The 24083-nt window shown below is 39.5% G+C and overlaps 1 protein-coding gene across 7 annotated transcripts in view; it reads right to left on the bottom strand.

Annotated features, from left to right (window-relative positions):
• Nucleotides 1–23343, bottom strand: part of hectd1 (HECT domain containing 1) — a 28883-nt gene extending 5540 nt beyond the window's left edge. Inside the window, exons 1-36 of one of the 7 annotated variants that reach the window (XM_042742440.1) lie at nt 23093–23343; nt 20020–20268; nt 18523–18757; nt 18145–18372; nt 17293–17574; nt 16838–17108; nt 16643–16719; nt 15275–15373; nt 15062–15176; nt 14424–14598; nt 14134–14272; nt 13868–14038; nt 13507–13729; nt 13099–13362; nt 12935–13011; nt 12512–12646; nt 12238–12384; nt 12046–12140; nt 11759–11864; nt 11516–11650; nt 11269–11408; nt 10821–11144; nt 10542–10708; nt 9568–9744; nt 8285–8335; nt 7493–8194; nt 6254–6475; nt 5854–6032; nt 5401–5557; nt 4413–4635; nt 4251–4305; nt 3756–3938; nt 3162–3375; nt 2986–3068; nt 2700–2827; nt 1163–1364 (exon numbers count right to left, since the gene is read on the bottom strand). In XM_042742440.1, coding sequence (XP_042598374.1) covers nt 1163–1364; nt 2700–2827; nt 2986–3068; nt 3162–3375; nt 3756–3938; nt 4251–4305; nt 4413–4635; nt 5401–5557; nt 5854–6032; nt 6254–6475; nt 7493–8194; nt 8285–8335; nt 9568–9744; nt 10542–10708; nt 10821–11144; nt 11269–11408; nt 11516–11650; nt 11759–11864; nt 12046–12140; nt 12238–12384; nt 12512–12646; nt 12935–13011; nt 13099–13362; nt 13507–13729; nt 13868–14038; nt 14134–14272; nt 14424–14598; nt 15062–15176; nt 15275–15373; nt 16643–16719; nt 16838–17108; nt 17293–17574; nt 18145–18372; nt 18523–18757; nt 20020–20159 — 6321 coding nt within the window. In that variant the 5' untranslated portion in view covers nt 20160–20268; nt 23093–23343. Of the gene's footprint in view, nt 1–1162; nt 1365–2699; nt 2828–2985; nt 3069–3161; nt 3376–3755; nt 3939–4250; nt 4306–4412; nt 4636–5400; nt 5558–5853; nt 6033–6253; nt 6476–7492; nt 8336–9567; nt 9745–10541; nt 10709–10820; nt 11145–11268; nt 11409–11515; nt 11651–11758; nt 11865–12045; nt 12141–12237; nt 12385–12511; nt 12647–12934; nt 13012–13098; nt 13363–13506; nt 13730–13867; nt 14039–14133; nt 14273–14423; nt 14599–15061; nt 15177–15274; nt 15374–16642; nt 16720–16837; nt 17109–17292; nt 17575–18144; nt 18373–18522; nt 18758–20019; nt 20269–23092 lie in introns of all 7 variants that reach the window. The other 6 variants (XM_042742438.1, XM_042742439.1, XM_042742441.1 and 3 more) reach the window with 6 other exon arrangements.
• Nucleotides 23344–24083: the final 740 nt, after the last annotated feature.

Genomic DNA, 24083 nt, shown 5'->3' with positions numbered 1-24083 from the left:
ATCAATGTAAAACATCATCCTTTACATCGGCTATATCAGCACAGTGAAGTGCTGGTAACGCTGAACGCAACAAATTTTGTACAACAGAGCAGTGTAACTTTTTATTTGTTTCTTTAACCGTATTTTATTTTGATAATGAACAGGCTGCAATGTCGCAAAAATATGTTGTGTGTGCGCAAGGTGCCGGCGCGATGGTCATACCAATGCTGGTTGGTTATACAGACAGAAGCAAGACATTATTCAAAACTGTCAAGGTTTTGCAAAATAAAGAAAACTACTTTCTGCCATTGTTTTCCTTTCCGAGAACTTTGGAACGAGTCACAATAAACCATAACTCTGCACACTTTTTTCTTTCGTTTTGTCAATCTGTCAGTGATTTAAGTTAAATATTTTTTGTTTATATGCCTATATTCCTTTTTATGTAAGCCTATAGTTTTTCTGTGTGATCTGTTGAATCCTTCTTACAATATCCTCGGATCAACTCTAACGTCGATGCATTGCCATTGCGACTTACATATGATGAGTTCACAGCTGAGTGGGCATTTCACTTGTTGGATGCATCAGCACCACATTTGCATAGGACGTACTACTGGAGTTTGTGATTGGTTGAAAGAAAATTTCAAATATTAAATGGAATGATAAAATAAGGTTATTAACCGGTTAATAACCATTTCAAATTTTTGATTCTGTTCGGAACTATAAAATTTGATTTCGTTTCTGGTTGTCAAAATTTTGTTCGTTTCTGAAAAATCATTTTTTCCACTGTGATAAGGACTACATCCGGAATGTGCCAAAGCCTCACGCATGCACACAACATATAATTTATAGCATTGCTAGATGTTTATAGGCCTATGTTGTCTATAACGAACGGCATTATAATTTGTTTTATTTTATAACTGAACATATAATTTTGTACTATAGCTACTTATTCCTGATTTTTTTTCTTGTTCTGTTCTAAATACTGGTAAAATTTAAAGGATTTGCTGACAACTTAGTTGAAAATGCATCTTAATACCATGTGTACCATTGTTCAATTCAACTCTTTCAAAGTGTTATATTGACATCATAATTTGTAGTGGAAAGAAAAAAAAAAAAATTTCACTAGCGGTCTCAGACTTTTAGACCCCACTATTTTTTGCAAAAATTATGTTGTGGCGTTTACCTCCAGTACAGACTTTCTGTCAGCATGTATTTGCATCACACTCTCAGCCCACTCCATCATACTCTCTCCTCGAGGCACCTTGACACGCTCGTGCTTGAGCCGACCTACACGGAACTCGCCAGGATCATCACGGCGAACCGTTGTGGGTGGTCGGGAACGTTCCATAGTGGCTTCTCTTCGGTTCTGGAGCCAGACAATAGCCCTAGAGAGAGATGCAAGTTCTCAAACTACAATTTCACAGATTTATTATTGCAGAATATTGTATGAAGTAAAAATGTCTTTCAATTAGGGATGCTCATTTCGATTAATTTTCCCGACCGACAACCGCCGCTCGTTAATCGATTATTAACCGTTAACTGATAAGATTATAATATTGAATTGGCATTAAATACAAATAAAATTGACGCGTATCTGTGACCCTTTTAAAAAAATACAAAATTTTTTTTTTTTATCAAAGGGGTTATTTTAACGTGCAAAGTGCAAACAGCAGCATACAGAACAGATCAACAACAGAACCTGGATTCAGTTTAAATTTCCCCACGCACCTGCAGCATTTCTGACAGTGAGAAGAGAAAAATAGAATAAAATAATACAATAAAAAACAAAATAGGCCTACACTAAATATATTTTTAAACTTAAATAATTAACAAATTAAGATGACAAAAGAAAACACTGAATCCGTTTGAACGAAGCTTTCAAAAAACCGCAACCGGCACTTTTTTTTTCGTTAGACTAAGATTTTTCGTTAAATAAAAATAGCAGCCCTACCTCAACACCTTGTCTAATTTTTATTTAAAAAAAGCAACATATCAACGTGATGTGGGGGTCAGTCTGGAGCGCAGCCTGTTGACAGTTAGACCCGCGGCAGAAAACACCCTCTCCGATTGGACAGATGTACCGGGAATACACAGGTAACGTCTCGCTAGAGTTGCCAGCTTCAAGCGCTTTTTCCCAAGCAGCACACATTTCATAAGTTTTGCTTTTGCGCTTCTTCTTTCCGTTTGTGCAAAAATTACCATTGAACAGATTCTCTGCGTTATCTCCTCAGATCGCCGTTGCATCGCATCTTCTCCCTGATAAACATGGAGGCCAAAGTTTGTTGCCCATTCATCACTCGAAGCTTTAGGGTGTTTGCTTCGTAAATGGTACTGCATCGTACTTGTGCTACTGCTGTATTTTAATACGGCGCCGCATAATTTACAGGTAACTTCGTCGCCATTTCTGTTAAAATGATCCCACACAGTGCTTCTTTTCGCTCGCTTCATTTTGCTTCCCTTGCTCTGAAAAAAAAAATTCTACAGGCATGTGTCACGTGTGTGGTTGCGAGTGCCGACGCGCTCCGTCTGAAAAAAAAAATTAAGCTAGATAGTAGGCTATTTTATTTTTAAACCATGCAGCAAACTAAAAAAAAATAGAACCTTAAAAAAACGTTTTAAACCGTTTAACTGATAGTATTAATCGGTCAAAATTTTTACTTTCGGTTAACGGTTAAACGGTCAATATGAGCATCCCTACTTTCAATACTGCAATCTCAGACCTGGAGGCTCCAAATGCAGTGCAGGTAAAATAAAGCTGCCGGGTTTCAAATGGTATGAGGAAAGGACACTTGCTGGTTAACTGTTCACACCAGTCTGGGAGAGCCCCGCTAGCCAGGGCCAGTGGCTCCTACAAGTCAAAACAAAAATACAGAAATCTTTACGGTCACTTTTGATCAATTTAAAGAATTCTTGCTGAATAACAGTATTAATTTCTTTCAAACAAACAACAAAAATCTCCCTGACTCTACAATGTATATAACATGCACAATTAACACATCAAATTACCTCAATCTGCTGCAGGATTTTGGTTGTAATTTTTTTGCTGGTGAATTCCTCAGGTGATGCATTGAACTGCAGCTCTTCCACATCTAAACAAAGAAATTTGACTTTTAAATGCATACTAATGAGAAAAAAAAAAAAAACTCAAAGACAATGCTGTGTGGATGAACTGAACTCCTTACCTTCCTGTAGCGTGCGGCCGGATGAGGGTTCTCCTCCAATGGTAAAGAGGATGCGCAAGAGCTGCAGTACGTCCTCTACGCTGCAGGCGCTCTGTCCTGAGCCCGCCTTGGCCTGAGCTTGCTCGCGTGCAGCACTCAGGATGTCACAGCTCTGCGTGGCGGACAACGTCCCTGAACTCAGGCCTGAAGATCTGCAGCCACGCTCACAAAAGTCCTGCAAATACATATACATACTGTTAACAAACTACTCTTAATTTTTTCTCCCAACCCTTTTATAACGAACACAACAGACCTATAACAACGCAATTACTGCATTCTTACAAAATTATATTGTTTATGGCCAAAGACAACAACAAAAACTTAAAAATCAAACCAAATAGAGAATAAAGTCCACAATGACACCTAAAAACTTTCATGGTACAACATTTACACCCATGTAGGCATTAAAATTTACATAAGGACAGCAACAACTGTCTAACAGGTGGCTACACAAGTGACAGTCAAGCAAGAATTAGAAAAATACTTGAAAAACAGAGAAGGGAAAATAAAGATGGTATGTATAGATACATATGCACATCTGATGGCATTCTATACCTTGTATGCAGCTATGAGCTGCGAACAATTTCTGTTTTTCCTAACACTTTTATTAGAGCCGGTTAATTTCCAGTGGCGCAGGAAAGTTGAGTCTGCATTCTTCTGCATGTAGGTTATCAAGTCATTCTTTGGTAATTCATCTGTGCCAAGGTACTGTTCCACATGCTCTACAGACCAGCAACCCTACAACAGGAAGAACCAAATGTTGGTCTTTCCTGATTGTAAAGTCTCACGCAATACACATGCATTACAGTAGGTTTAACCACTAGAAAGGCCCGTGCATTTAACAATAGATACCACTGGGAGTGATTTCACAGTCTCCTGGCTTTAAGGTTAGTAACGGCTGACAGACAGTTTACTGAGAAGGAGCAGTTACACATTTGGGACAGGCACAGAAAAATCACAGCCAAGATTTTAATGAGCTGAAGAGAGCGAATGAAAGGAAGATAGGAAGAGAGATAGTGTGGAGCAGAGACATTAAAAACATGTCATTACCATCTTTCCATTCTCTCTCTCTTTGTCAGAGTCCTTCAACTCCCTGTACATTATCCTACAAACACAAAAAACAAAAACGTTTATTAACAGATGTCTAGGAGAAAACATGACAAAAAGGTAATTATTTTGATACAAAAAACAACGGTGAAATGATAGACTCACGTATATGTAGGTTCCCAGATGCGTCTAAGCTTGTCGGGTTTAATAGCACCATTGCATGAGAGCTGGAGAAGCTTTTGGACATAATAGAAAATGGTGGACTTGTAGTTGTTGAGAGGTAGTTCTACTTCTCGTGTTGTCCCTAGACCTGCTACCTTCAGGATGAGAGCCAGATGGGGTGAAGGCGTGCACTCCACCTCCTCCTGCACCTCTGAGCGAGGTGTACCTGTAAACACATTAAACATGAATCACAATGGATTGCTGTGCCTGACTCAGCAGCCAACCAGTCTTATTGTTTACTGTTATTAAAGATAGTTTTGACTAATTTAAACAAAGCTGAAATAAAATATAAATGGAAAAATGACTAAATTAAAAAAATGACTAAATTGAAATAATTAAATACGTGTACCGTATATATATGTGTGTGTGTGTGTGTGTGTGTGTATGTATGCCAGTCTTAATACTAACTGAACAGCAACAATAAATCACTCACTGCTCTTGATTGAATAGCTTTTGTTACTTTAATAAAGATTAATCTTTAATTTATACAGTCTAATATGCAATGCTGTATAACATTTGATTACTTTATTCAATTTCTGTACTTAAAAACTAATGCTAGACCTACCTAAACAAACCTGAAAAATCACTGTTTATTTTATTTGTATCTTTACTCTTTTGTATTTATTTGTGCTGTTGCTTGTAGTTAAATAGAATATTCTTTATTTTTATTTGAAAGTATAGTTTTTCCATAAACATAGCACATACCGAACCATACTGAAACCGTGACTATAAAACCGTGATACAAACCAAACCGTGAAAAAGTTGAACTGTTCCACCCCTAGTATGCATTATATATATGTGTGTGTGTTTAGACATATAGATATATATATAAAATTGAATATATACTATAATACTTTGAAAATCATAATGCAATAGCACTGCAGCCAACAGCATGATAAAAACGTATCCCTTTCTACAGCATCAACAGTACCTGGTTGAGGGATTTCCAGGTCAGTAGTTTGCTGGACGTTAGTCCGGCCTGGTCTAGGATCAAATGCAGGTACTAAAGCAGAAAACTGCCTTTTCAGCACAAAGTCGTCGTCCCACGTCCTGCGCCGACCTCCTTTGGTTTCATACTCCTCTTCCTCCTTTCAGGCCACCATTGAAAAAGCAAAGTAAAGCTCTCTTACACATAATGCTCAACTGCTTGTAAATGTGAAACACATATTTAACCTAACCATAGACATGCTACACAGAGGAACCATGCTGGTAAAAAATAAAAAATAAAAAAACAGAAGCACCAAATACATTCCTAACCAATAAATTCACGAATATTCACAAAAACAAAACGCCAATTTTCAGGTAACCCAGAAAGGAGAACACGAAGAAAACCAAAAATAAAGGACTTCCACTGCACTATTATTGAAACTTCAACAGGTTTTACCCTATGAATATGAACGTGGTAACCAAGGTTGACCCTGGACCGTACCAGAACTTCCTCATACTCCTGTTCCTCCTGATTGTCATCCTCATTCTCATCATCATCGTCATCTGGCTCTGGCAAGTCCTCCTCGTCATCTAACTCGGCAAGCAATGTATTGGCCCGACAGCTGTCCAAGAAGTCTGAGTGACAGAAAATCAATGAAAATAGTCAGCTTTCATACTGCAAAACATAAATCAAGGAGATAATTTCAGAGAACAAGACTGCAAATTAGTTTTAGTAATAAGCAAATTAGAGATTAATCTGCCAAAAAAAAAAAAAAACGGCAGCTGAACCAAGGCATATAATAGAACAACAGAGGATGAGGAAAAGGAGAGTGAATAATAATTGTCACATGGCCTACCATAGAGGGAAAACTCAGCCTCCTGACCTGTGTCACTTTCACTAGATGTAGAGGTCAGACTGGTCGTCAGCGTGTTACTGAGCAACTGGCCGACGGACAAACCTGTAGTTGCCGTGGCTACATTATTACTGCTGGTTACTATGGAGGTGGACATTGTAACAGTTGAGGTGGTACCAGTGGTTGTAAGGTTAGGAAAGCTCTGCGCACCCATGAGAGGAGAAGCTGCAAACAAAATCCAAAAACTGTGATTAGTCTCCAAAAAAAAGAACAAAATAAGCAGGTAACTGAAAACTGAAAGCTCGCTCTACAAACTAATCATGCTTCAAATGGCTGCAATATGTAAATCAATGCAAAAAAATTGAGTCATGTTAATATTCACAAAACAGTCAAATAATCCAAAGCAGGATATAACTCTATACTCCAACAAAATGGTTGCAGTTACATAATCATTAGGAAAAAAAAATGTTAATAAAATATCCTGAAAAGGCCAGACAAGCTTGTAAATGAAATTGTACTATATTTTAATGCAAATCCAGTCTAAGGCACAGCAAAGAAATGGTTGCAACTGACAGGCAACACTACTATTTCTCTTCTATACTTACGTTTCAGAGTGCAATTCTTACTTAAAAGTTTTTTCTGAGAACATCTCCTGCTTGATTATCAAATATAATAATCATCCACTTAAATCACTGATCTAAAACAAAAGGTTAAGATATCTAAACCAGTGGTCCTCAACCAGGGAGCTGGGGCCCACTAGGGGTACTTTAAATAATTTAAAGCAAGACAAAACAAGCATTAAAATAAGCTTAATTAAGACTTAATTTAAACCCCCCCCCCCCCCCATCATCAACTGTTTGTTTTCTCTGAAGAAGAGTCAAGGCTCCCACCATTTACAAAAAAAAAAAAAACATTAATATATATTGTAGCATAATTTTAAAAGTGTGATTTGTAAATTAATAAAATCTTATAATTATTTATATTTGCTGAAATTGAGTTACAAATATGTTTAAAAAAAATCCATATTCAGTAAGTGACAAATTACTGGTAAATTCATTTGTTGAAAAGAATTTGAACAGTGAAGATCATTTCGCCTCTAAAACGTCCGAAATCCTGAAACTTAATTATTTTAATTTTGACTACTGTATTGTACTGGCATTTTAAATTTGCATTAACTAGGAGAACCACTGACCTAAACCTGGTATTGGCTGTTAGAAAAATGGGCAGCCAAAAGGTACTCACTGGCAGTGCTCATTACATTGCGTCCCAGCGTGTTAGTGTTGTTGTCGCTGCTGCTACGGCTCAGGTTCATGTTGTTGGTGGCATTGGTGCGAGACATGTTGGGTGCTCTGCGAACAAATGACTCCATCAGGCTGGCCTCTCGAGAGGACAAGTTGGGGACACTGGCACTGGAGCTCATAGGCGCTCCAGCTGCCAAAAGTGAACTAACGGAGAGCCGCGCACTGGTGGCGGAGCACAAGGGCCTCTGGGATGCAGCGTCCTTGCTAGATGACTCGGAAACAGAGCTGACGTCTGGCGAGCTCACACTCACGATTCCCATAGAGATGGCCGTCGACTCGGCCGACTGTCTTGAAGTGCCATCGGGTGCTGGAGTTTTACGGTCGCCACTTTCACTTCCTGTGTCTGCAGTTAGCGTGCTGGTGCTGGAGGCGGAGCCTGCTTCGGCTGTGGAAAGCACAACTATCGGTTCTTGGCCCTCCGCCCCTGGGGGCCCTCCGACGATGCCTATTCCCTGCTCCAACAGGCTCTCGACTCTGCGCTCCACTCGGGTGGAGCTGAGGCTTATATCGCTGCTGCTGGCCACGCTACACACCGAACTGCTACTACCCTTGCGGCTAGAGGAACTGGCCCCCGCTGTGGAGGATGAGCCACCCTTGTCTGGACAGTTATTTTTCACCAGGCTGCTCCAGGACTGCGGCATTCCTGCAACAGTGGATGAAACAGGTTTGGGTGACGGCGCTGACTCAGGGTCGTACCCTGGCGCAAGCTTGAGGTCAAACTTTCCTTCCGCACCCATACGATACGAGTTTGAGCCACCGGCATCCCAGGTGACATCAATCCAGCCTGGAAAGTGGGGGAGGGGGGATATGAACGGGTGAGACCCAGCAAGAGAGCAGAGAAAGACAGCAGCAAGTCAAAGACAACAGCTTTTGCTCGACACTGGACCAGAAATAACAATAATCCAAAATCATTGGATGAGGTCAAATTGATTTTTCTCTCTCTCTGCAAAACCTCTCCAGTTCATATTCAAAACACTGACAATAATTTAAGAAGAAACCCAAATCACTCTGGTCCAGGTGAAGCAGTGAGGTAGAAACATGAAGCACAGAAAATGACAAATAAAAAAAATTAAAAAAGCAGTAGAATTTTGCAAATGCCAAGCTACGAAGCCACTTAAGAAAAAGAACAGAAGAATCATTTTGGTCAGTGTCAAATACACTTGCAATGGAGTTCATTCGGCGCTTGCAAATTGTGACATCAACATGCACTTGGGCTTGACTGATGGAGACAGGTTAAAAAGGCTGTTTTACACACTGAAACATGGCTGCCCAAAGAATCAATAGCAACAGAGTGGATGCTTAAGATAATACGAGTAGGACATCAAAAATGTTACCTGTTAAGTTGGGGGGGAGGGATAAAGGTTGCACTTCAAAATAGTAAACTAATAAAAACAAAAAAGTATGGAATGACAGTTGCAGAGAGCAAAGAGTAGTAATCTAACGCGTATCACTGAACTTCGGAGTACGAAACAGGTTTTTTTTTATTATTTATGCATGCAGAATAGAAGCAAGAGGAAAGCACCACATCAAGAAGTAAAAACAGGAAGAAAGACTGGTTTCAGATCAGTCCAGTCATACCTTACCTTTAAATTAAAATATTTGTAAGACACTTGAGAATAAGAGGGGCTGATCTGAAAGCAGTCCCTTTAAGGCATGCTGGGAAAACAAGTCCAGTGTGATTTAACTTTTGTTCGGTTTTACTGTGTGAACGTCAGTAATGGGTAACTCCATCTCCCCCCCTCACTTGTGATGGATTTGCTGCAGAAAGCTTCTCAAAACATGCAAATGCACTTGATGTCCACAATTTGTTTCCCTTAAACACTGAAGTACCACTGAACTCCATTGTTGATTGGCCAGTAAAGAACTTTTCATGTAGTGGTCCGATGCAGTGATGCCTTGAACACTGTTGTACAGAAATCTGCTACGGCATAAGCATTACACATTGTGCTGTCCTATACAAGCTATCAACGTTTGGATGCACACACTAAGAGCCAAAAAAGTGACACCAGTCCTCACCATTATGAGCCTCTCCGGTCACAGTGCCCTCTCCAGCAGGATTGCCATCCTGGTCCCTCCACTTCCAGTCTATACCGCGCACCACCCGTGCCCCTGGTACAATGTACTTCATCACCTGAGAGCGAAAGAGCCGGCGCTGCCTTCTCAGGTTGGCCTCTGCCTCCTTCACTGCTTTACCTGACAATGCAGAACAAATCTTGACTGATTGGAAACATGAGCAGAGACAAGGCAGTCTTGAATTAAAATAGCGTGCAATTAAGGATGGTCTTTTTTCTTTTGTGACAGTATAGACAAATTAAAATAACATGCTTGCTAAATAGCCCCTTTTAATGACTCCATTCCCAGTTCATGTTAATAATTTAATTTACATAATCCAACGCTATCGTGATATGAGATGACTCAACATGAAATGGATTTTTTCCCCCACTTTTTTTCTTACTGTGAACAATTCAACAATGCATTAGTTTCATTTTTTAACCATGTTATTTTTAATCTAAATGTCATAATTTGATTTTCTCTCTGGTGACTGGACATCTCTAATCATTTAGCCCACTTAAACCCTGCCTCTCGCATTCAGATCTTCATCCAGGTAAAAACAAATGGATAGGATAAGTCCCTGCCCTACATTTGTGTTTTTTTTTTTTTTTTTTTCATTTTAAAACATTTATCTTGGCTATTTGCCACAATATGGAAGAAAATATCTTTTGCTACATCCATTACATCACAACTTTAAAGCCAAATCCAGTGTATGCCGAAATAGAGTAGCACATTACTAAATCTTCAGTGTTGCCATGTGGTGCTTTGGGAGCCAGATCCCAAAAGAAAAAAAAAAATCAATGATATTAGGTTACTGCAATTAGATCAGTTACATGGCAAATACTCATATGCTTACAACAAACATCTCTTTGAAGTATAAATATTATAATTGGATTACAATCAGTCAAAGTGTAGTGTTAGAAATGATTTGCACTTACCCAGCTGGTCCTCACAGACACCAGTAACAGTGCCATAGATCTCTAGACCAGAGAGGGAGAGATAGTGTGTCTGTCCGCTGGCATTCTTCCCCATCTGTTTAATACGAATGTGTCTCCAGCCCTGCTTCTCATCTTTGGATGGATCCAGAGGCCATGTGGCTGTTGACCTAAGGCAGTAATAAGTCATATTAGTAGGTGCACAAAAAAGACATATGGTCAAGTCAAGGTAAGCAGAGCACATAACAGCATACACTAAAAAAAGTGTTATAATACACATACCCCGGTTCATTGAGAGAGCTGTCATCCACATGAGTGTAGAGCGTCATCCAGTTCTGACCATCTTTGGACACTTGAAATACCCAATTCCGGAGGGCGGATCGACCGTATCCACGAGCGTGGCGAAGTGTGTATGCAGAGGGGATGACCCATAGACCAAGATCAATGGCAAACCAAGCGTTTTTGTCATCGTTGGTGTGACAATTGAGGGCAGAGCTGTCTCTGCTCAGGATGTCTTCAAGTCGGCCGTAAGGCAAGTTTCTGCCCTCGGAGGAAGTCACAACCACTAATCCATAAGCAGCAGGGTTCACCCATTCATATGCGGTCCTGTGGCCAAACAGAAGATCAATCTTTATGAATAACATTGTTTAAATGGGTCATGTTGGGTTTCAGAATGTAAGAATGAACAATTCTAATAAATTATCAAGCAAAAGGGGACAAAGAAGCTCACTTCGCATTGGTGCCAATCCAGTACACAATTCCATTCTCGTCAAAGTCATGCTGGTGCCTGAAGATGAAGCTCTGACCCTCTCTGAGCTTCCTAACAAAGATGAATGAGGACCTGTCAAAGTCATACCACTGCTTGGCCACCTGGGGAAAGGGATGAGACAAATTTATGACCTTTTTTCAGATGCCTGTGGGGATACAGCTGAGTAAATATAGAATAATAGAAGAAATAAACAAAAAAGCTTTCCTACCATCTTGAGCAGATACTGCTCCAGTGACTCAACAGTGGCCAGCGGCTCCATCTTTAGCATTCTACCAGTTCGGTCAATTAGGGCCGTCTCACCTGGAGCACGCTCCAAGCGGAAGCGTAGCCTCCTTGTCAGTATCTAACACAACAGAAAAAGATTTTAATGATATATTACCATTCATAATGAAAGATGTGACCGTTTCATGTACACCAAACTAAAAATATACACTCAAACATGGAGACTGACCTGTAAATTATATGTTGAGCCTGGTGTATCATATAAGTGGAGAGGCAGCCGCTCTATTGACTCCAACACTGCTATCAGTTTGCGGATTAAGGCAACTGCTGGTCGGCTAGAGGACAAAAACAATTTAAATGTTAGACAAACAGACTACAGGAAAACAAATACTCTCATTGTGTTCAAATCAGACAAGCAAGCTGCTGGTGGTTGAGACTCAGATATACAGGGAAGAGATCACTTTTGTATGCTGTACCTGGCTCAATTACCGTTCTGAGTAACAAGATATAGTTTACCTTTCGTCATCTTCATTTTCAGTAAATGCAGTCTTGAACACATTTATTCTTTCCATCAGAGGCTTACAATCATGTTTCATGTCTAGCTCCACACTCTGTGAGGAAAACGTAGTAAGTAAAAGGGTAATGAGTATTGGGAATATAAGTAGACATCATGTTTACAACTGAACGTTAAAAATGTGCATGACTCACATTGCTGAGCACAGTAAAAAGTGCTTGCACGAGGCCACTGCTGCACATTTCATATGGAGAAATGGTGTTCTCATCTTTGAGTACAACTATTAAATTCTCCAGAGCTGTTTTCATGAGGTCTCGCCATGTGTTTTCACCTTCAATGCACTGAAGAAACAAGAAGCAAACTCTTAATCACTGTTATTGTCTTTTTGACCCCAATTAAATGGGAACTAAAATAAATTGTGACAAAAGTATATTCTATGGGCAGATAAAATTTTTAGCTTAATTCTACCTGTCTGTTAGTATGTAGCTCCCAAGCAGACTCTAGCTGTGTGGCGATGTTTCTTAGAGTGACCACTACACCTCTCGGCATACTCTCCACAGCCTTGAAGTGATCGTCATACAGATCTCTGGCCATGGTTTTTACCTACAGACACAGAGGTGGAAAGATAAAGTTGGGTAATGTCATTGTGGGGTCAGTAAAATTGTTTTTTAAAACTTTTATTCAGTGAGGACATATCAAAATGATCAGAAGTCACTAAGAAGTTTATGAAGTTTTTTAAGATATTTATAATTTTTATTAATTTTTTTTAATTTTTTTTGTTTTAATGTTATAATGGGATTATTATGGTTTTATGGTTTATTGTTGTTTTCGGGGGCAACAAATTTATTATCAACATGCTAGAGGATAAAAGGAATACACAAGTAATCCTACCTTTTGTTTTGTTTTTTCCAATTTGGATTTGAGCTTTCTTCCTCGCTTACCAGTCCAGCCAGTAACAAACTCAGACCCTGTGACAAACAAAGGACCCAATAATTGAGTGACTGAGGAAAGATACTGGCAAAAGTGATGCTTTTAAACTATTTTTCCAAACTTACCCAGAGAGGTTTCTGCAGTGAAAGAGTGCTTAGTGCCTCGGTTTGACTCAAACACAAAGCCTGGTAGGTCCTCTTTGAGGATGGTGGCCTGCTGGCCATCTGAGTTATGGATGGCAATCTCACCCTCTTTCAGACAAGTTAGAGACCAGTTCCCCACAGTGAGTTTGGTGGGACCCTGTGTGGAGAGGATGGGCTGACTGGCTGTCACCGGTTTCACCTGACTTCTGGCACGCTGCAGCTTCTCCAAAAATTCACTTCTGCTCTCTATAGAAAAGAGGGAAAGAAAATATCAGCGACTATAACTCACACTAGCCAATCATAAACAATAAGCAATCCAGTTTCATTTAATTGTTGCTAAAATAGGTCTGTTCTTTTATTGATCGATTGGTTTGTTTGCAGGAGACCTACCTGAGCTGTCGGAGCCACCCTCTGGGCTTCCACTGGAGTACATGGTGGCCAGTTTACCATCCAGGATGAAGCGAAACCAACCATTGCTGCCATTGGAAAGCTCTAAAGCAGCTGCATCACTCCAGATATAAAGACAGTCCCTGCCTCTGATGATGGACCAGTCTCTCCAGTGGTAAGGCTTCCCCTGCTGGATCTCTTTGGCATCCTCTTGTGGTTCATCATACTGGAAAACAAGACAGATTGATTTATTTCAAAGCAAATTCTGAATAGTGACAAGAAATTGTTGTTTAGGCATCAACAGACATTTTGGATTCACAAAAACAACAATAAAGAAGAAGATGTGGAACGAGCTGAGTCTGACCTTCTCAGGTTTGGCCTCTTCCTCATTTTCATCATCTGATGTGGGTCCTGCCAGAGTGGACACCTTATTAATGACACCCAGCCTGGCAAGCTGATCTAAGAACACGTCACCTCCCTTATCCACTAGATCCCTAATGATCTGCAGTGCCAGCAGGTGACCATCATCATCATCCTGTGAAAAACAAGTAGAAAGGTCAGTAAGACTTAACTTCAACCCCATTAAATTTCAGAAAAGATCACCAGGCGGGAAAGACTAAAATATCCAACCTCCTGATCCAGCACAGTCGCAGTGATTTCCACAAGTACAGTGGGCAAGTTGTGTCCAGCATCAGAGTCACACACTTCCTTAAGTAGAACTTCAGAACTGTAGTGCACCATCTTTCTGATCAGAGCCAAACTAGCTTTCCTGTGAAAGAGATTATACAAACAAACCATCACTGAAAGGAAAGCACAGATGTCCTACTGACAGTTGGCAACAAAATACAAAAGAAAGTTACTACACTGGTTTTCTTTTTAAAAATGTACTTTGGCACTGATGGTCCTCTAGAGCCCCTCACCTTATTGAAGGCAGCATGGTTTGCTGAAAGGTCTGTGCAAATACTGGGAGCAGCCTTTTCAGGTAGATAGGGGCCATCTCAGGGTCACCTTTCGGCTCACTGCCCTCTTCCTCTTCTTTATTAACGTCCTTCTTTTTCTTGTCATCACCCTTGTTGACAGGACACATCCAGTCTCCTATATCAAACACCACAAGAAACACTTTATTTTGAAAATCTCACAAATTCCATTGAATTCACCATTAAAAAAAATGAATGATGAGTGATTGCATTAAAGCATAATATTGTAATCTCTAAGCCACCAGTCTCAAAACAAAGTAGAGGCAAAAAAATTTTTTTTCCCCCAAACACTTCTTAATCTTCCATTGGTTGTCCAAACAACTAGTCTGCCTCAAATTCATACTATTGGTTGAACCAATGCTGCGGTGTCTGGCTGGTTTGAGGTGCTCAAACAACAAGTGCAATGTTCTGATAGTGCCATACAGCCTTCATTGTTGACATTTTATGAAAAATTTGCATATAAAGTATTTTTAAATCCCCCAAAACACATTTTAGCTTCATTCTTCTGAAACTTTTACTTTCAAAAATAAAAAAGGGAAACAATATTGTCATGAAGTAGAGAAGAAAGCTGATGGACTTACCAGGAGACTGGAGAATTGCTACAACCTCGCTGTGTCCTCTCTCTCTAGCTTTGTCTAACGGAGTTTTCCCATCTTCATCTCTCAGGTCAGGGTTGGCCCCATGGCGCAGTAAAGTCTATTGGGAAACATTTGCCATAAAATAAATACAATACATTAAAAACTATGTATAATAACTAAAAAAAAAAAGAGTCAGTTATATGACAAACACTTTACCTTTGCTACTTGTGGCCTGCCAAAACAGGCAGCATAGTGCAGAGAGGATGACCTCTGGCCTCTATTGACATCAGCACCTCTCTCGCAGAGGAACTCCACTAAGCAGGCCAGAAAACAGTGTGAGAGATTGCAATCCTTAGAAAACAATATTCATCTGTTGCACTGACCTCATTCTTCTAACTTACACAAGCCATCACCAGACAAAGGGGGGTCAAGAAATCAGGTTGTATTAGTTTTCATTATGCATGGCATTTGTAACACTGCTGCTGGTGGCACTTCAGCCAGAATCTCCCACATAACCATATTGCACAATGTAAAAATAATGCTGTCCTAAATTCAGTATGTAACCTTTATTCATAAGTCTGCTGTTTGTTTGCTCATGCTGTTGCACAAACCCCCTACATTGCGTAAATCACTCACATATGTAACTAAATCTTCACTGTGGGTGAATAAATTGTATCTAATATTAGCCACTGGCTAATAAATTCTTAGATTTTACTCGCCAGTGTGTGAGTTTTAGGCAAAGTATAAGTTTAGCGCAGATATATTTCCACTCGCCGAATACACTGAGCACTTCAGAGTTTCACTCTCTGTCAAGCGATCTGTGCTATTTTTCAATTCATCTCAATGAATTCGCAGCATACCTGGATTTGATGTACCGTACACTCTAGTGTGAAGGTGCACGACTCGCCGTCGCTTTGACAGAGAGAGAGCAAGAGTGTCTTACATTCCATGCAGAACTGATGCGCTACATGTAAACGATTTTCTTTGTTGTATTTTCCTGTCAAAATAATGGAGTTCCTTTGGAATTCTTCAGCTTTTAAGAACTGCTGGGTTCTCCTGTAGTAGGCGGAACTAATGCGCAAACGACACTCTCATTGGCTGGTGCTCACCCATTATCGTCCGTTTGATTTCAGCAAATCAGTTCAAGCCAACGCACACAACCTGATTAATATTCATGAATATTTTTTTTTTATTCATTCTTAGTGAGTTTTATATGGTTCTTATTAGTAGAATTTGTATTATTATTTCCATTTTTTTTTCTCACAGAAACACTGAATGACCAAAACAGCATCACCACCAGTCCTAAATTCAGTTAAAATGACTATGCATTCATACATGGTTACAAAGTTTTAATTCTAATTACTAAAGTTCTATCATTCAATATCAATAATTAGTATTATATATTATACATACAAACATACATACACACACATATACATATATATACACACACATATAGTATATCAGTCTGGTGAGTAAAACATAATTACTAAATATATATATATATACATATATATTGTTATATATATATATATATATATATATATATATATATATATATAAGGATATATTAACACTTCTTACCATCTCTTGTGTTCCAAATGCAGATGCCCAGTTCAAGAGAGTCTGTCCTACATCATCCATGAAATTCACTTCAAATGCTTTGAAGGAAATAAAAAGTAACAGTACAAGTTAATCAGGATGTGATAATCAACAACAGCCCTCAAAATCCCCCGATGTCCAAAATATTGATCTTGCATGCACTACTTGAACACTAACCACCGGTGTCAATGGCATCAATGAGAGCATCGGTGTCTTTGCTGCGTATACAGTCAATAAGCTGTCGGTGGGAGCGTTCCCCGGAGCTGTCGAGACGCCGCAGACCAGGGATACGGCCGGTAGAACCAGCTGTAGATTTGGGCAAAGCCTTGCGTCCCTCAAAGAGCAGCACCAGCAGTAAGTCCACCAGCCGCATGGTGTCCAGCACGCAGCGCTCATCCCCCTGCAGAGCACTCTCCATAGAGTCAGGCAGCTCTGAGCGCAGAAGATCCTGAATGGGGAGATGCAACACAAACTTTCATAAAATGTAACCAGAGAAAACTGGGATTTCTTGTAGTGATATGTCATAAAAAAAAAAAAAAAAATAAAAAAAAAAAAAAAACAACCTGAGGAAACACACAGTACTTGTGACATCTAGCAAATGGCAAGAATATTTCTGTGAATACACATCTTACATGTGTGACAAGTGGTGAGCCTCTGCACAGTGTGGACAGAAGGCTAACAATGGTGGACACTTGGTTGCTCAGTTTAGAGTCTGCAGCAGATGGAGTGGCTCCACTAGAGGTCCTGCCAGGCTTGCAGGTGGAGGAGGGTCCAGATGCCGTCCCTCCTGCTGCAGCCATACGGGACAGCAGCTCTTCTGTTAGTCCATGCTTAGCTAATGGGGCTGGATCAACTCCACGCCTTGTAAACCGGTCCGCCAGTGAAGCAAAGCAACGCAGAGCTCCGTCAGACACCTGTGGATGACACCAGGACAATAACTGCCATTTAGTTGTTTACATAATATCTGTGCATAATTTTACCAAGAAAGTCAGTCCTTTATTTCTATGGAAAAGAAACTGATCTACACATGAAAGTATACACCTGGTTTTATTTCTATTAATCAACAGTTGCTTAAGCCCTTTCGTTCAACAATGATGCATTAAATCCTTGATGCAATAAATGTTTTAAAAAAGTGACAAAGACTTAGACTTATAATGTTAAACAACATTTCTATTTCAAATAAATGCTATTCTTTTGAGCTTTCTATTTAAAGAATGACTTGTGGAGAATCATGAGACAAGTCAGCTTAGCCATAACTGGAAAAAACATTTTAAACTACATAAAAATGGAAAACAGCTATTTTAAAAGACTAAAAAAATTATAATAATACTGTTGGTGAGCATAAGAGACAAAAAATTCTAAGGACCCCAAACTTTTAAATGATTTCCATTCCTCACAAAAAAGCCAGAGAAGCCTTACAGCATGCAAAAACGTAGCACAAGTTTTCAGATGAGCCATCCTTTTAAGTGTTACTCATGTCCTACCTGGTGGTCTTCATGTTTCAGCAGACTAGAGAGGGACTCCACGCATGTCTCTAGGGAAGAGTCTTGTGGCTCCATCTTGCTACAGAGGCGAGAAACTACTGCCATGGCAGAGTGCAATGTGTCCTTGTGCACAAGATGACCGCTGTCCCTAATGAAGCTCAGCACACAGTTCAATCCACCTGCTTCAAATACAGCTCCAGACTCCCGTGTGCAGATCAGCTCCAGAACCTGATGACACAAGACAGTATATAATATGACCATCATGCATGGTGGAATTGTTCAAAAACAGCTTCATAGGGCATCTTTTCAACTGTTTAAAATCCTTTAAACAAACAGACTTTAAAAACAAGTTATGGCAGTAAATACAGCAATATTTACCTTTACACACTGTTCAGCCAGATCTCTGCTGGTCCTGTTGTTGAGCTCCACCACCACCAGCCGGTTACACAGGGCTTTGATGGCTCCATCTACTCCCACAATCCTGCGGGTGCATTCAGCGGACACGTCCAGGTAGTAGGTGATGGCCCTGGCTGTCACTTCCAGCACATTATCTGGTGCGCTCTCATCCAGGAAGATCTTACACAGAGCTGGGAGAAACGTCCGTGGAGGACACCTGCGGTGGCGAGACAGCAGTGTCAGAGTGAAATGAAGGGTTATTAGGTCTGCACAACATGGAGGGACAATGCTGATCCAAGATTTCCTTGTTAAATAATGCAACAGTGATATGTGATGCAATAAACCTAAAAATGTGTCAAATCAATTTCTATTATTATTTAAAGCCAGAAAGTAATAAAATCCAATGCACGTCCTAGGTAAACAAACTAAGCATTAATCCAACCTCTCAAGGTGAACAGCATCTCTTACTCAAGTGACATGCTGTAAAAAGTATTATCTTTAATTAATAGCAAACAAGTGTAAATGTAAACAAATCACTTTGTACAAAAAAATGCTCATGCAGTTTGTTGTCCTTGGGTTTAAGAGGACTGTTGAATTTCCCCTTTGGGTAACCACTACCTGTGATATAGCTTTTTACAAACCCCTTGTGACCGAGCAGGGTTATCACATTTAAGACCAAAATACTCCCACACAACCGCGGTGCTTCCTTATTTGTCTTTATCATCTTCAGTAGCTATTGTGGCTGTCCTGCCATGGCTAGTCCATTTGAGAAATTAGCACAACACTGCTGATCCAATAATTGACTACCAAATTTAATTCTAGACTATTTAAGACAAGTAAAAAAAAAAGTCACAATCTAGTACAAACCCCTTAATAATACATTTTAGAGTGAGTTACTTTTGTACATTCATTAAAAATGAATAACTTAGTTCAAACAAGCTTTACTAATGTTTTACTGAAATGTGCAATAAACTTTAGTCTGCAGGTTTAGACACTTTTTTTTTCTTTTACTTTTTATAACCTTACACGCTCATAGGTGTAGTTACCCAACAGTGCACATTTACACAACTCCTTGTTATAGAATTACACTTATTTAATTTATTTTTATTTCAGAGCATAAACATTCTCATTATATCTAACAAAGTTTCACCAGACACTCCTCCTTGTTTAGGACTTCATTCTTCTATACTGAATTTCAAAAATAATATTTAATAATATGAAGTAATGTCTAATTTCAAGTGATTGTTAAGTTTCAAATGTGTCACTGATTAGAAAATTTGAGGCTGATACTGCTAACCCTAAGCATTTTTTTAGCTTTAAGTGCCCCTTGTCACACTTTACAAGTTAATAAGCTACATTACAATTTCAGACAACTTACATTCTGCACAATATTAAAGTTAAATGCAACAGTTATGAATAGCTCTATTGCTGTTATCATCAGCCCTACAGAACAGGCACCTCATCAGTATTCAGACTTACGTTTCGAAGCAGCGGTCAACGTTGTCTGACATGAGCAACAGCATGCAGAGCTGCTCCAGGGCGATGAGCTGCATATCCCTCTCATCACCCTGTCCCATCTGCAGCCACTCCAGCAATGTGTCCGGGTCCACGTCTGCCATGACGCCCCACTGCCCTATCCACCCAACACCCAGTCACACCCCGCCAGTAGCAGGAGAGAAATGAACAGGGGCAGTCACTGGTCCTCTTGTTGTCTCATCAAGTCTTCACCTTCATGAGAAAAAGGAACAACAGGAGCATGGAAAGATATCTGGGATACAACAGGAGACAAAAACACCACACAAAACCCTTTGCAATGTTGCCCTGGGCCTTAACTTCCTACTTCCCCCATTTGATTGGAATGAATCGTTTGGCACTGATCTGAAAACACAACCTTTAAATAACAGAATGAAAACTCTTGGGTAATAATGAAACGGGTAGAGCAGATGACTCCTTGAAAATGTATCAACTTGAAAGGTATACTAATAGGAGTAAAACAGACTATAAACATGATGAACTGCTGCCTGTAATCAAAGCACTGAAAGAAATCACTATGATTAGCTGATTAGTAAGCTTGGCCAACAACAGTTTGCATGATAAATAGTTCATCAATGACTCACACTGTATGGGCCAAACAGCCCAGCTTTTCAGAGACACACAGTAGGCAATACAAGCTGAGAAATCACTATGCTTTTATTGTTCTGAAAAACAAACCATTAAAGAAAAAGCAGCACTACTTTCCTGAGACAGACAAGCTGAGCCAAGCATGAGGATAAATTTATTAGAATGGGAGATTTATGTGAAATAGCAAAAGTCTGTGGCTACAGACTGGCATGGCTCAGATAGATCCATCACCTTCTTAGAGACTAACAGAGAGATCCACTTATCAACAGATTAAGTGACTAACTTGATTCAGGAAGAATGTCCTGTTGAACTTGACATTCAAAGCAACTATTGGATTTACTGGATGGAGAGGAGGGGAAAAAACCCACATCACACACACAGAAACATCATGTTACTTCGCTACTCTAAAACAAGTTTAAATATGTATGTCACCTGACTGTGATTAATCAGACCTGAATCAGATTAGACAATTATATTCCATAGCAGACGCATTCAGCATAACTTTTTAATTCATGAGCTGACATATCCCAAGTTGCTCTTTCTGGTTTTGTAACCTGTTTTTAACAGCCACACTGGACCATTGTGAACCACACAATGGATGCAATATACTAGACTTCTGAAAACAAGTTCTGATGCCATAGCCCTGGGTTACACTCTTTCCTTGGAAAGAAAACTCAGAGTTTACTATAATTATACTACCTTCAAATGAATGGGACCTGTTTATTTTCAATCTATTAGCCCACCAATCCAATAATGACAATTTTATCTTCATACTGATATTGTTAAGAGCTTAATGTTGTTTATTTACTTTACCCTATAAAGCATACTGTATCATGTATATGACCGTATCATATGTTAAAAATGTATCAAATGCAATACATCTAACTTTTGAGGAACTTTTATTTGTACATTTCGCAATCATCACTGTATTCCATTCCATTTTAAGTTTTGCTGCCCACAGTTAAAACTACAAAACTTCAATAATAAAACGAATCATTTAAACATCATCATACTAAAATGTATTACTGGTAGACACAGAGTAATAACTAATATTAATATGCATGAATAGTTCTTAATTATACTGTTATAAAAATCTCACTGATTTACATTACAAGCTATCAGAATTTCATCTTACCTTTTGGCCAGATAAAAAGCAACAACAGCACAAATTAACATATATTTGGGCCTCTGGATACAATGGACGTTTTTCCTCCTCCTCTGTGTAGGCACTATATTCTCACTATATCATACCATATGGGCCATAGAACATATGCAAAACTTTCCTTTATAGTCTGCCTACAGGCTTAATAAAGTGTTCCATATGATAAACAATGAGATTTGTCTGAACATTATAACATATGGCAGGTATTTTGCGGTGTTAACTAAAGCAATAAACTAATTCCAACCTAAACTGAATGAGAGTACGAACAAAATTTAGGTAGTTTCTAATACTAATCTAAGTTCCAGTCGAAGTTAGTTTCAATAGTAATGTATTTTTAGATTCTGTCTGCTGTTGAAATAATCAAAGTACCTGCAAAGCGGACATTCAGCTTATCCGTGACTCATGCATTCATGATATCTGACGGACAGACATTATTCTAATGATGTTCTTTGAATTTCTGCCAGTGCGGCTGACTAAGGAGTCAAAAAACAACTTGATTGCCACCGATGTCATCATGACACCAGCCTATAGAGCATCATAATAAAACCTCACCTTCACAGTAAACACATAAGGCACCTTTGAGTGTTAATAAGATACACGCATTGTGTTTGATCTATAATATCATGACGCGTGTTTAACTTCATGTATGGCCATCTAACATGATACTGAGAGCCGAGCAGGTGAACAAACAGTCCAATTAACCCTGAAAATCTCTAACCATGACCAATATGACGTTATCAAACTCTACAACTGTGATCAAACGTTAGAAAAGGAAAGTTAGGCGAAAAAAAAAAACCCTCATACATTAACGTTGAATCTTGTCCTTATGGCCTCTTTCTTGAGTTCGGACAGCTTGTGTTAGCTTACACGCCATGACACAGACCAAAACCGTTTAATTTCACGTTAAAGTCATATTTGACCATATGTTTCCGATGCAAATGCGTATAAACATAAATTATCTGTTGTGAAAGCGAGGTTCAGTTAGCTGGGATTAGCTAAAATGCGTCCTGTTAGCGTCACTTCGACAGACCTAATTAATCCCAAACTTCATTTACTTAATTGGTATTGGGCATGAATACATTTTCCATCGACATATATAACCGGTCGGAAAGCAATTTTAAGGTAAAAACACAAAAAACACCAAGTAACACTAACGCGGCCTTGTGTTTACCAGTAGATCCGCGAGCTAAAGTTGAATAGAAGCCCAAGGCCTGAACGCTTCTGTCAGGCAGAGAAACAAACCCGCCGCCGAGCGTCACAAACACTCACCGTTTATCGCCGAACGACGAGAAGACAAGAAAATCACACAGGGAGGACACAATTCGTCTCGGGATTAAGTTGTATCAGACAGCAAGACGTGAATATTGCTTCATTTCCCGCTTCTGCTTGTTGTAAGGTAGAGGTCAAACTGAAAGGGAAGGCGACGGGTGAAATATTGAGTGAAATGGAGAGCCGCGGAAAGGACTAGTCGAGGCTCCGCATATCACGAGGCTCCGCAGCAGAACACGCAGCGATGCGGCTAAGCGACAGGGGGCGCTAAAACACCTCGCCATTTACTGTCAACGAGCTCGCCAAAAAAAATTTTTACAAACCATTCACCTAGATTGCACAATTGTAGAAAGTGAACGGTGACACATGCTCTCTGAAATCAAGCATTGTTTTAGTAGGTTAACGTTCATATTGAAACTTTTGAAATGCATTATGCATTTTATCTATTGATCGTAGTATACTGGATATGTCCAAATTCCAAATAGAAATACAGGTGCTGGTCATATAATTAGAATATCATCAAAAAGTTGATTTCACTAATTCCATTCAAAAAGTGAAACTTGTATATTACATTCATTCATTACACACAGACTGATATATTTCAAATGTTTATTTCTTTTAATTTTGATGATTATAACTGACAACTAAGGAAATCCCAAGGTTCAATATTGAAGACACCTGGTGCCACCTTCTAATCAGCTAATTAACTCAAAACATCTGTGAAGGCCTTTAAATGGTCTCTCAGTCCTGTAGGCTACACAATCATGAGAAGACTGCTAACTTGACAGTTGTCCAAAAGACGACCATTGACACCTTGCACAAGGAGGGCAAGACACAAAAGGTCATTGCAAAAGAGGCTGGCTGTTCACAGAGCTCTGTGTCCAAGCACATTAATAGTGAGGCGAAGGGAAGGAAAAGATGTGGTAGAAAAAAGTGTACAAGCAATAGGGATAACCGCACCCTGGAGAGGATTGTGAAACAAAACCCATTC

The sequence above is a fragment of the Cyprinus carpio genome, chromosome B17, assembly GCF_018340385.1.
Source record: "Cyprinus carpio isolate SPL01 chromosome B17, ASM1834038v1, whole genome shotgun sequence".
In the NCBI taxonomy this organism is placed as follows: domain Eukaryota; kingdom Metazoa; phylum Chordata; class Actinopteri; order Cypriniformes; family Cyprinidae; genus Cyprinus; species Cyprinus carpio.
The sequence above is the reverse complement of the archived record's forward strand: the minus strand, read 5'-3'. Positions and strand labels throughout refer to the sequence as shown.